The sequence below is a fragment of the Sinocyclocheilus grahami genome, unplaced genomic scaffold (genome assembly GCF_001515645.1).
Source record: "Sinocyclocheilus grahami isolate Dianchi unplaced genomic scaffold, SAMN03320097.WGS_v1.1 scaffold78.1, whole genome shotgun sequence".
Taxonomy (NCBI): domain Eukaryota; kingdom Metazoa; phylum Chordata; class Actinopteri; order Cypriniformes; family Cyprinidae; genus Sinocyclocheilus; species Sinocyclocheilus grahami.
In genome coordinates, this window is record NW_015505257.1 from 202,417 (window position 1) to 215,166 (window position 12,750).

General features: G+C 34.5%; 2 protein-coding genes and 1 long non-coding RNA gene across 3 annotated transcripts in view; 2 read left to right on the forward strand and 1 right to left on the reverse strand.

The window, feature by feature from the left end:
• LOC107586122 (golgin subfamily A member 7-like) overlaps window positions 1–1,677 on the forward strand; it is a 5,682-nt gene extending 4,005 nt beyond the window's left edge. Inside the window, exons 5-6 of the mRNA XM_016273355.1 lie at window positions 612–668; window positions 770–1,677. Coding sequence (XP_016128841.1) covers window positions 612–656 — 45 coding nt within the window. The 3' untranslated portion in view covers window positions 657–668; window positions 770–1,677. The remainder of the gene's footprint in view (window positions 1–611; window positions 669–769) is intronic.
• Window positions 1,678–4,308: 2,631 nt separating this feature from the next.
• On the forward strand, window positions 4,309–10,634 carry LOC107586124 (coiled-coil domain-containing protein R3HCC1L-like). Its single transcript, XM_016273356.1, has 6 exons — window positions 4,309–4,321; window positions 7,144–7,617; window positions 8,898–9,070; window positions 9,152–9,222; window positions 9,322–9,417; window positions 9,835–10,634. The coding sequence occupies exons 2-6, from the start codon at window positions 7,198–7,200 to the stop codon at window positions 9,951–9,953; spliced, it is 879 nt and encodes a 292-aa protein (XP_016128842.1). The 5' UTR covers window positions 4,309–4,321; window positions 7,144–7,197; the 3' UTR covers window positions 9,954–10,634.
• A 622-nt stretch (window positions 10,635–11,256) lies between these two features.
• Window positions 11,257–12,742, reverse strand: LOC107586125 (uncharacterized). Its single transcript, XR_001609322.1, has 3 exons — window positions 12,376–12,742; window positions 12,042–12,153; window positions 11,257–11,955 (listed from the first exon to the last, which is right to left on the reverse strand). It is a non-coding gene; the product is annotated as an uncharacterized lncRNA (long non-coding RNA).
• Between the last annotated feature and the right edge of the window lie 8 nt (window positions 12,743–12,750).

The window sequence follows — 12,750 nt, forward strand, 5'->3', positions numbered from 1 at the left end:
ATATATATATTATTTCATTTCCATTTAGTTTGTTGAAGTATTAAAATAACTCAAATTAAATAAAACTAAAGCTTAACAAAAGACCTGTACAGACATAATAAATTCAGACATAATTTAACTAAAATTAAAATAAATAACTAATACAAATCAAACGACAGTAGTTTCAGTAATCCTAAAAAATAACACTGCCAAACACACATGCTAAAAAAACACTAACTTATGTACACATAGTAAGAAATGGTTATAAAAACTGAAACGGAAGTGAAACAAGTAGTAGGAAAGAGGAGAAATATATATATATAATGTGGAAATATCATGTTAAGCAGCTCAATTGTTAATAATAAGAAATGTTTCTTGAGAATGATTTCTGATGGATCATGTGACACTGAAGACTGAAGTAATGATGCTTATTTAATTGTAATAACATTTAATTATTTTTTTATTACTGTTTTTACTGTATTTCTGAACATAAGTAATTCAGTCTTGGTGAGCATTATAGACTTTTCAAAAACAGTTCAAAAATCTTATCCCAAACTTTTGAATTGTAAAAAAAAAAAAAAAAACTTTCATAGTCTTACGGCAGTTCATTTCCTTAACTTGAGTTTTCAAAGGTGGAGATCATTATTTTTGAGGATAGAAGTATTGGTTCAAGATAAAACACACCAAAGGTAAGTCCTTTTTGATCTAAATATGACGATATCCAATGTATTTAGTGCGTTGGATAATCATCTTGAAATAATGAAGTGCAATGTTTTATTTTTTCCTGCAGGATCATGTTTGGATCGTGATTATTGGCCTGCTGGATTCAGAACCTGCTTCTCCATCTCATGATATCACAGCCCTATTGCTTTAAATGAAGATAGTATACCTTTATTTCCAGACCACCGATCCATTCATTTGTTTTTTTTTTACAGAGGGAGAGAGTGGTTATATTATGTATCTTAGTGAAACTCTCCAAACCAGCTTTCCCTCAGTTAACAGCTTTCCAATGTCTTACTTAATCCGAGTTGTTTTAAATCTATGTTGTGCCATGTAATTTTATATTGCAGCTCCAGTGCGTTCCCTTCTCTTGTTTTCTGTATGTACTTGTCTTGAATGGGAAGTATGGATTAAGTGCACAATGATCAGTCACGATACAGTTGAATCTTGATTATTCAGATCTTTTGTGACTGTGTTCTTATAGTAAAAAAATTGTTTTTGAGAAATCTGCTCCAATTGGTGCTTGTTAAAACGGTCATAACATTCATGAAGAAGCTTCAGTTTTCTGTATGTGGAAATTTGAGACTGAGAATTACAGTTTGTTATATTTAATGATTTTATGTAATAATCAGTTTAGTTACTTTAAGTCACTGTTCTATTCCACTCCCCTCTACAAAAACAGTTTGTGTTTTCTTCCATGCTGTTTTAACACTACATTTTACTATATTTACCAATCAACTACTGTACTTTTATTGGGGTCTGCAATATAATCCTTATTACACACAAATGCCATAAATCCTTAAAAGGCATGGCTTGCATTTAATATTGCATCTCCAGCTTATATTTCAGACTGCTGTCAGTTTGACTTGTCTTTTGCGTAAATCTTTTTATCAGTGTTGTATCAATGTCTTTTTTGAAAATCTTTTGACACTTATTTAAACTGTATCGTACAATAAAGTGTTTTCTTGAGCAAATTAATTACATTGTCTGCAATGTTTTCATTTTATATATATATATTAGTGATGTCAAATGATTAATTGCGATTAATCACATCCAAAATAAATGTTTTTGTTTACATAATGTGTACTGTGTATATTTATTATGTATATATAAATACACAAACATACATGTATATATTGTAAAAATATTTACATGTGTATATATATATATATATTATATTTATATTCATATATCATTAGTATTATATAATGTAATGTATATAAACAAAACATTTTTCTTAAATGCATACATGTATGTTTGTGTATTTATAGATGTATAATAAATATACACAGTACACACACTATGTAAACAAAAGCATTTATTTTGGATGCATTTGACAGCACTAATATATATATATATATCCACTGTATACACACACACACACACACACCAATTGTTTGCTATAAAAAGATTTTTTATTAAAAAAAGTTAAATATATTCCATTCATTTTTTTTATCAACATTATGAAATGTGATAAAGATTAAGTTACTCCGTGGTTTCCTGCAGGGGGTTTATGAGTTGATGAAAAGCTAATAAGTAATTCATTTTTTAATTGAAAGGAAATCATTTTAAAATAAAACACCCACATTTGAAGTGTTTTATTTGTTTAGTTTACCTGCACTTGACCATTAACTGACATCAGAGAGCCATAACTTCAAGTCTTAGAGGACTTCAAATATTTGAACGGTAACACTTTACAATAAGGTTCATTAGTTAAACATTAGTTAATGTATAAACTAACATGAACTAACCATGAGCAATACATTTGTTACTGTATTTACTAATCTTCACTAACGTTAGGTAATAAGCTATAAAAAGATTTTTTATTAAAAAAAGTTAAATATATTCCATTCATTTTTTTATCAACATTATGAAATGTGATAAAGATTAAGTTACTCCGTGGTTTCCTGCAGGGGGTTTATGAGTTGATGAAAAGCTAATAAGTAATTCATTTTTTAATTGAAAGGAAATCATTTTAAAATAAAACACCCACATTTGAAGTGTTTTATTTGTTTAGTTTACCTGCACTTGACCATTAACTGACATCAGAGAGCCATAACTTCAAGTCTTAGAGGACTTCAAATATTTGAACGGTAACACTTTACAATAAGGTTCATTAGTTAAACATTAGTTAATGCACTCAAACCCCCATAGCAATTGCATAGCAGCATGCTAGAAACACTCAGAACACCCTAGAAACTGCAATGCCTTGACAACAACCCTAACATAGTGTCAATGAATTTTGCATATAGCATATACAGTGTGTGTGTGTGTATGTATATCAGGCTCTTATGCATGTGTACTTTGGGCTTCCTGCCATATTGTCGAATTGAAATGTTCTGATCTGTAGCATTCTACTCTTCCCACCTGTCCCGAGCCACACTCAAACCCCCATAGCAATTGCATAGCAGCATGCTAGAAACACTCAGAACACCCTAGAAACTGCAATGCCTTGACAACAACCCTAACATAGTGTCAATGAATTTTGCATATAGCATATACAGTGTGTGTGTGTGTGTGTGTATGTATATCAGGCTCTTATGCATGTGTACTTTGGGCTTCCTGCCATATTGTCGAATTGAAATGTTCTGATCTGTAGCATTCTACTCTTCCCACCTGTCCCGAGCCGACTTCGCTTCCTGATTCACCAAACCTGCACGAATCATCCCAACCTCAGCACCTTCTCCGTGGGCGAGGGCTGCGCACGCAGAGTTGTAGTGTGCTGTTCAGACCTCAGGTAAAGCTGCCAGAGTTTTAGTGTCTCATCATTGTGGTTCCAAAAATAAAGAAATTGTAATTAGATTTTAAAATCATAATCTCGTAATCAGACTACAGTTACTTTTTTTATTGATTACATATTATTCACACAATAGCAATAAATTATTCCTAATTTATTGAATCTCCTTAATTCTTCTTTTTTATCTTTTAAGAGTTATTTTCTTAAATAGTCTACCGCTTATATACGTTAAGAAAGTCTTCCAGTTTTGCAAACATTCACACGGAAGACTAGTCAGGTGGCTATTGTTACACAGAGAATTGAGAGGGCACACAGCATCCGACCATTTCAATTTTTTTCAGCGTTTCAACATTACATCAACTACTAATGAACACCTTAATTTTTATTTGAATAATCACTCAGTGGGTTATTTAACCATGTATTACTATGTCTTTGGAAGGCTTTCAAACACAGTAAAAATTGAAAGAAAAAATAATCTGGTTATTTCTTCTTTTGTGAGCCAAAAATATATTTACTTGAAGTACCACCTGAGATTTTAAGGTATTAAGTTATTTAACACATTAAGTTAATGAACACATTTGCACATTCGTTGGTTAATTGACACGACAAGCAAACAAATAAAATATTTCATTTTTTTTTAGTAAGTGTTTTATTTGATTGTTGTTATTTTAAAATTATTTTAATTTTAAATTTTTAATTATTTATAATTAAATGTAATCTAAACATAATCAAAAAGTAGTCCGATTATATTACCTAAAATGTGTATTGTAAAGGATTACTTTACTAACTACAATTTTTGTCATGTAATTTGGAATCAGTAACAAACTACAATTTGCAAGTAACCCAGCAGTGTGTGGTGCATCTGACAGGTTGCCAGAAGAAGACCAGAGAGATGTGGAGGGCAGTTCCCATGGGCGAGCACGCAGTACTCAAAGGGGTTGACCAAACAGTCTATGGGGTTGACTGACAAAATGTTTGGGAGTCCCTGCATCGGAACAAACAATAATAAACACGGAAACAGCAATGACATGGTCAAACTCTCTCAGGATTTCAATATTTTAGTCAGTTATACATTGACAGTGTTTAGTAACTTGTGTAATTATGTGTCTCATATATGGAATAACTGACTGAAAGGTATTTGTCCTCACAAGCATGGATCGCTAAATGACGCACAGTAGAAATGAAAACGGACAATCTAAAAGGGGGAAAAGAAGAATTAGATAGAATCAATAAATGATGAATAATTTCTGAGTTAACATGGCGACTGTACTGTAATTGCACCCCTGGCCGCTAGAGGCAGGCGACTTAAACCTTCACACCGGAAATCGTCATGACGTCAGAGGTGCTAGTTAAATGTAGTTGTTACGGTGTTTGCGGCTGTTTGAGTTGTCGTTTAAACTGGGGTTTACTCGTGTTTAAATGTCTCTTTAGAGTGGTATGAGTTCATTTGTCCAGTCGCGTCCTGAAACGCGTTTAATGTTATTGAGTGAGAGTGGTGTGCTAAGCTAAGCTAGTTGCTCATGTTCAAGCGGTTATGGGTTAGATTCACGCGCAGATGTTTAATGTCATTCAGGTCCCCTGTTATACCGTTAAGTTAGTTGTTTGTATTTGACTCATACTTGAGCAGGCTACAATAAAACAAGTGCCTTCATTTTAGGTTTTATTTTGGGAAGCTGTATGTGAATGAATGATAAAATGTCTGCCTTTAGTTTGCCGGAGTGAACACAAGCGCAGAGCTTTATATTGCTGTTATGTGAGGTTTGGCCTGTAAGTTTCTGATCCGCCCTGTAATGTGTTTTTTTCTGTGTAGAGACTGAAGTATCTCCTCTAAGTCTCCGTGGATAAAGGTCGTCGTCCTCTAACACCCTGGCTCTTCCTTGTGTCAATGGCTGTTACCTCCCCAAACAAGAGACTGAATTCATCCATACAGTCCTCGAGGAGCTGGATGAGTTTCAACAGAGAAATGAGCAAAAAAGGTCATTTCATCACATATCTGAAGAAGGGACACTGGCAGCCTTCCTTAATAATATTCACCAACGTTATTAGAAATGTTTGACAATACTGTTGCTCATGATAGATACTTGAACAAGTAGTTCATGGTCATACAGGGACATGAGGACCACTTGGGCTGATAAAAAGCCACCCAGAACACCCTAGCAACTGCACAGCAACATGTTAAAACACTCAAAACCCCTTGGCAATTACATAGCAGCATGCTAAAAATACACTAAACTCCCTATGCAACAGCATAGCCACATGCTTAAAGCAGCCTGAATGTTAAAAACAGAATAGCAACGCTCAAATAACCTAGAAACTGCATGGCAACACTCGGAACACCCTAGCAACTGCATAGCATCGTGCTAAAATCATTGAAAAACCTCTTAGGAACTTCAAATTAGCACACTAAAAACAATTGGAACCCTTAAACTGCATAGCAGCATGACAAAACAACACTTAAGAACATTCAAAACCACTTAGCAACAGATTAAAAACACTCAAACCCCCATAGCAATTGCATAGCAGCATGCTAGAAACACTCAGAACACCCTAGAAACTGCAATGCCTTGACAACAACCCTAACATAGTGTCAATGAATTTTGCATATAGCATATACAGTGTGTGTGTGTGTATGTATATCAGGCTCTTATGCATGTGTACTTTGGGCTTCCTGCCATATTGTCGAATTGAAATGTTCTGATCTGTAGCATTCTACTCTTCCCACCTGTCCCGAGCCGACTTCGCTTCCTGATTCACCAAACCTGCACGAATCATCCCAACCTCAGCACCTTCTCCGTGGGCGAGGGCTGCGCACGCAGAGTTGTAGTGTGCTGTTCAGACCTCAGGTAAAGCTGCCAGAGTTTTAGTGTCTCATCATTGTGGTTCCAAAAATAAAGAAATTGTAATTAGATTTTAAAATCATAATCTCGTAATCAGACTACAGTTACTTTTTTTATTGATTACATATTATTCACACAATAGCAATAAATTATTCCTAATTTATTGAATCTCCTTAATTCTTCTTTTTTATCTTTTAAGAGTTATTTTCTTAAATAGTCTACCGCTTATATACGTTAAGAAAGTCTTCCAGTTTTGCAAACATTCACACGGAAGACTAGTCAGGTGGCTATTGTTACACAGAGAATTGAGAGGGCACACAGCATCCGACCATTTCAATTTTTTTCAGCGTTTCAACATTACATCAACTACTAATGAACACCTTAATTTTTATTTGAATAATCACTCAGTGGGTTATTTAACCATGTATTACTATGTCTTTGGAAGGCTTTCAAACACAGTAAAAATTGAAAGAAAAAATAATCTGGTTATTTCTTCTTTTGTGAGCCAAAAATATATTTACTTGAAGTACCACCTGAGATTTTAAGGTATTAAGTTATTTAACACATTAAGTTAATGAACACATTTGCACATTCGTTGGTTAATTGACACGACAAGCAAACTAATAAAATATTTAATTTTTTTTTTTAGTAAGTGTTTTATTTGATTGTTGTTATTTTAAAATTATTTATAATTAAATGTAATCTAAACATAATCAAAAAGTAGTCCGATTATATTACCTAAAATGTGTATTGTAAAGGATTGCTTTACTAACTCCAATTTTTGTCATGTAATTTGGAATCAGTAACAAACTACAATTTGCAAGTAACCCAGCAGTGTGTGGTGCATCTGACAGGTTGCCAGAAGAAGACCAGAGAGATGTGGAGGGCAGTTCCCATGGGCGAGCACGCAGTCGGGACAGAGTCATGGAGAACAACAGCAACACACGCTCACTGGAGCCCAGCTTCAACAGCAGGCAGAGAGCCAGACGGCCAGAAAAGGCTATTTACGTTCCGCGTGCTATGAGACATAAGATAGTTCTGGAACATCCAAATCTTAAGGAATCATCTGTGGAATCCTGCTCTGATGTTACTAAGGAACCTCTTGTAGCCAGTCAGAAGCCAGAGGTGGACAGCACTGGCCAGGCACTGGGCGATGAGGAGTTTGTGCAGCTTTCAAGGTCTGGTCCGTCACCGTGGCCTCCAGCCTGGGAGCAGACTGTGTCTTTTTTCACCTCTTTGACGTTAGATGACGAAACAGATGAAAAATGTGCCAACAACACGTTCCTTCCCACTGATGCCACACTACTACAGCAGCAGGACGTTGATGAAAGTTTGCTCTCTGAGGTATCCTAATTTAATGGGTCTCATTCACTAATAATTGCATGGATTATTGGAATTTATACGCACAGGAGAGTGTCCACCTGATTCACAACACATGAATTTATTCTTGACCTTGATCTAATGTTATTGAATCTTGAGTATTCTAAATGAGTGAACGTGGGCCCAAGGTTAGTTATTTGAATAAAACGCCCAAACCATCTCCATGTAAGAGCTTTCCGTACAGCTCTCCTCTACAGCCTTACATCACTCTCGGCAAACGTGACGCTGTCTAAAGCACTTCTCAAGTAATGCCAGGTGTGGAAAATAAGTTGAATCTGTCTGTAGCTACTATAGTTAACTAAAACTAAAAATTGACTCTTAAAAAAAATAATATAATCGCGAACTGAAATATGAAATATTACAAAAATTACAATTAACTATGTACTAATTCTAAATAAAAATGAATAAATACTAAGCAGACTTATAAAAAAAAATTAACCAAACAACAAAATTAATACAACTTTAAAGTTAAAAGGAGTTAATTATATAAAATTAAAAACAAATTCTAAATATAATAAACTATAATAGTATCGCAATACTAAAATAACACTGGTCAAAATCATAAAAAAAAAAAACATAAGTTGCATCAGTGTGTAAGTCACATTTGATTATTAAATTCAGAAATAATGTAAAATAACAGTAAATATACGAAACATTGACAAAAACATAAACACTATAAACATGTCATTTAGGTTCTTTCACTCCACAATAAATCCTTTAAATTTAATGATATTCAGAACAGAAATAAAATGTAGAAGTATAAAACAAACACGTATCATAGTGGCATTAATTCTAAACAAAATTTACTATAAATGCCAAACCTAAACACATTTATTTAAAGCAAAAACAAAACTTTGGCTCACTTGGCTACCTCTCTTATTCAGCACAAATCCAAAAGTCATGTTTTGCTTGCTTGATGTTGTATTATAGAAGTTGCAGCGCATTCAGATGATCATTTAACAGGACTTATATTTATATTCTGGAAAATATGGTAGTATAGAGATTAAATATCTATGTGTAAAATTTATAAGGCTACCCAGAGTATGTGATTTTGTGTATGCGTGGTTTCAGTTTTTCCTAAACCTTTTTGTAAATTTAGAATAAATATTAGTACAAAACCTATTGATGAATCCTGACTTGATTATGAAAAGTACGCACGGTTAGTGAATGAGACCCAATGCATCTCTTTCCAACTTTATTCTGTCTGTTCTCACACGTTGTCATTCATTCTTCTTGGTCGTTAGATCAAAGCCAAACTCAAACATGGGGACATCACCATACTCAACACCTGCAGTGATTTCCCCGCCTATGCAAACATCTGGCTTGACCCGCAGGAGTTCAGCCACATCATTGAGATCTACAGCTTTCCTGCCATGTTTAAAACAGATGATCTCCTTGATGCCTTTGCTGATTATAGGTGATAAGTCACCTCTATATTGTGACAGAAAAAGTAGTGATACAGATCTACAAAGTGACAGTTGTCTGCTTCTGTTTCCAGTGAAGGGGGGATGAAGATCAAGTGGGTGGATAACACTCATGCTCTCGGTGTATTTTCAAGTCAGTTAGCAGGTAACTTTTCATAAGGTAGTATTTTTTTCCATTCTTGAATCAAGAATTATCATGATTTATTTTCTTATGTTTGACAAACTCATTTTTGGCTCTGTTCAGCTACACAGGCACTCTCCATTAAACATCCCATACTGAAGACCCGCCCGCTGCTGGAGGGGAGCCAGAAAGCAAAGTGGAAAGCGGCCAGACGTGCAGGTATGAAAGCCACAGAAAAAAACTCTTTTCAGAAAGATGGAGTCACATTAGAAGGCATTAGTGTCCACAATAAAAAAAAAATGGTTTAAACACTTGAGAAGGTCTTGTACTCTTTTTGTAAATGTTGGTTGCATATGGTTTAAAGGCTGCATTTATTTAAAAAAACAACAAAAACAGTAATATTGTACAAAAAAAACATTACAATTTAAAATAATTCTATTTGAATATTAAAACAATTTATTAAAATAATTATAATATTAAAATAATTAATTCTATTTGAATATTAAAACAATTTATTCTATTTGAATATTTTTTTTAAGTGTAATTTGTTCCTGTGATGAAGCTGAATTTCAGGAACTGATTTTACTGATTTTTTTACTGATTTTAAACAAGTATGATGATATGTCATCCACACAGAGTTCATTCAGCCGGTGAAGGAAAGGCCACGTACGGACACAGTGGTGGCTCGCAGGATGGTGACCAGAGCGCTGGGCTTGAGGGGGAGACGCTTTGAAATGAGAAACAACTTCAACTGAATAAATAAAGTTCCTCATCACAGTCAGACAGTCTTTCACTTCAGTTAATACTACACCGGGAAAATGACATTAATTACTACACCACCCAGACTTAGTATGAAGATGCTATAAAGCTTTATTTTAGCTGCAGAGGAAGTGGAAATTCTCCAGCACATGAAATATATGTGGTCTCCCAAGTTTCCAGTTTTAATTGGTTGAGTTCTGTACTGTTTTAGGAAACAAGCTAATAGTATGTTAAGTGAGCGTGTGATTATTTCCTGGGTGAGTTTTGGTAAGCATTCAGAGGACTTTTGTTCTTTCGTCTTTAGCAGGAAACAGCCTTGCTGCTTTTCTCCTGCTCTGTTTCTCCATACTAACAAGCCCAGCATCTGGTCCAGCCATGATAAAAGAGATCCTTTTTATCAACTTAAATCTTTTTTTTTAATACAGATAAGCTCTTTTGCTCATTGGATTTCCTGAAAATGGGTCGTCCAGGACCATAATATTGAATCTAATGATTAAACGAACTAGACTGTGTGTCATAGGAAGTTCTTGTTGTTTCTCAGTTGCGTTCATGTCTTCATGTTCAGCTTGTTTCATTTGAGATGGGAATGGAGCCTAAATGACATTTTTGGCATACTATATATTTGTATTGTTTAAAATACAGTAGTATTATTGGCATGCTAAATATAAATAATTCAGTTTTTACATGATTTGTTTTCTAGTTATTATATTTGACTTTGATTTGTTTAAAAAAAAACTCACTTATTTCTGCTCTGATGTTTTTAAAATAGTTTGATACCTTAACCTGTTTTTTATTATGCTTTGATTAAATGTTTAGTTTGTTGTTGTTTTGACTGGTGTCACGTCTTTGTTTCCACACATTTTATCCATTGAACAACATTAGTTGTCTGGTTAACATAAACACCATCCTCCAAATAACACACATGAATATTCATGTCTTCATGTTCAGCTTGTTTCATTTGAGATGGGAATGGAGCCTAAATGACATTTTTGGCATACTATATATTTGTATTGTTTAAAATACAGTAGTATTATTGGCATGCTAAATATAAATAATTCAGTTTTTACATGATTTGTTTTCTAGTTATTATATTTGACTTTGTTGATTTGTTTAAAAAAAAACTCACTTATTTCTGCTCTGATGTTTTAAAATAGTTTGATACCTTAACCTGTTTTTTATTATGCTTTGATTAAATGTTTAGTTTGTTGTTGTTTTGACTGGTGTCACGTCTTTGTTTCCACACATTTTATCCATTGAACAACATTAGTTGTCTGGTTAACATAAACACCATCCTCCAAATAACACACATGAATTGCTTTTATTATAGAAAACAATGCAATGGTTTGACCAAACGTGTTGTTCAGTCATAAACACATTGCATATCTGAAAACCATTGAACTGGTCATAAGTACCCTCATAAAACGGAGGGTAGATGCTTCACAAATTGGCCAAAAAAACAAATGGTTACAGATTCACATTGCATACACAAAAGTTGACAAAACATAATCCCTGACGGAACATAAATTACTTGACATGCTTGATGAATTAACCACAAAAGAGTCTAAACAGCCAGAAATAGGGTTGAGTTCATGAAACGGCAGGCTTTGTGATTTAAGTTATAATGCAGGAAGAATCGAAGATCCCAGTATGAACGTTACAGCATGGGTTTGTAACCACTACAACCAACAAACGAGCATTTCAAGCACCAAAAATGCAGCAAGTACAGTACATTTCAGAAATTTAAATAGTTTCTATTCAAAGCAAGCTTGATATAGCGGGGGACCGTGAAAGAACATGCTGTACTTCAAACCTAAAAGAGCAGCGGTCTCTGCCTTCGAAGTGCTGGAGTCTCTGTAGTGGTCAATCATATTTGAATAGTCTTGAGTGACAGCCCGCAGCGTCCTCCACTGAGAGCCTTTGTCCTCATCCGCTCCTATCTGAAGTGCAACTGATTGCTCATTCCAGGGTATTCGTCCATGTCTGAACTCTGCGAGCCACCTGCAAAGGGGTAGAGGTTGTGTTATTTACTTCTAACAGCTTTTAAAATGTCCCGGCCGGCATACCTTCAATTATTCTCAGCTCACCTGTATGACAGTGGTACGTCCATATCCTGTATCCATCATAGCGACACTTGCACTTCATGAAATTGTTGGTATAATCTGATTCGGCTACGTCATAGTTAGGATTAATTACGACCTGTGTGACAGAATCATGTCAGTAAAATTAGATTTCCTGATATCTATACTGAAAAAATGGTGTAGAAACTATTTTCACTCAGAAATTGTTAGTAAATAAAGCAGTGAATGAAACTTTAAAGTAGAAAGACTGAAAACGTATTTTCTTGTAAAAACATACTACAGTGATTTTTGTTTTATGTTATGCTTGAACTTTTTTCCTTCACTTCAGTTAAAATGCTACCTGGAAAATATAGTCTCCTGGTTTCACATCTGTGATATCGATCCACTGACAATCAATGTCATGTCTGTAGGTGTCCCAGCAGCCAACGGTGATGCCCTGTTCACCAAAGTTGGCACAAAGATACCGTTTCTGAATACCTGGATCAAAGAAAACAACCAATTAGATCTTTGATGTTTCATTAAAACGGATGGATTTGTCTTATTTGTCATCTCCTATCCACCTTATTCTTCAATGAGAAAGTAAGCTGGTGTGTGAGACTTCCGGTTCATTAGCCGCTATATGGAAATAACGTGAAGAATAACAACATGCAATAAACGATAAAACTGTTCGCAATACAAAACAGTGTGTTCATAATTAAGATAATATATTAAAATA

Coding starts and splice junctions, on each gene's coding strand:
- LOC107586124 (XM_016273356.1), top strand. CDS start 7,198: ATGGAGAACAACAGCAACACACGCTCACTGGAGCCCAGCTTCAACAGC. Junction 7,618..8,897: donor ATGAAAGTTTGCTCTCTGAG/GTATCCTAATTT, acceptor CTTGGTCGTTAG/ATCAAAGCCAAACTCAAACA. Junction 9,223..9,321: donor ATTTTCAAGTCAGTTAGCAG/GTAACTTTTCAT, acceptor GGCTCTGTTCAG/CTACACAGGCACTCTCCATT.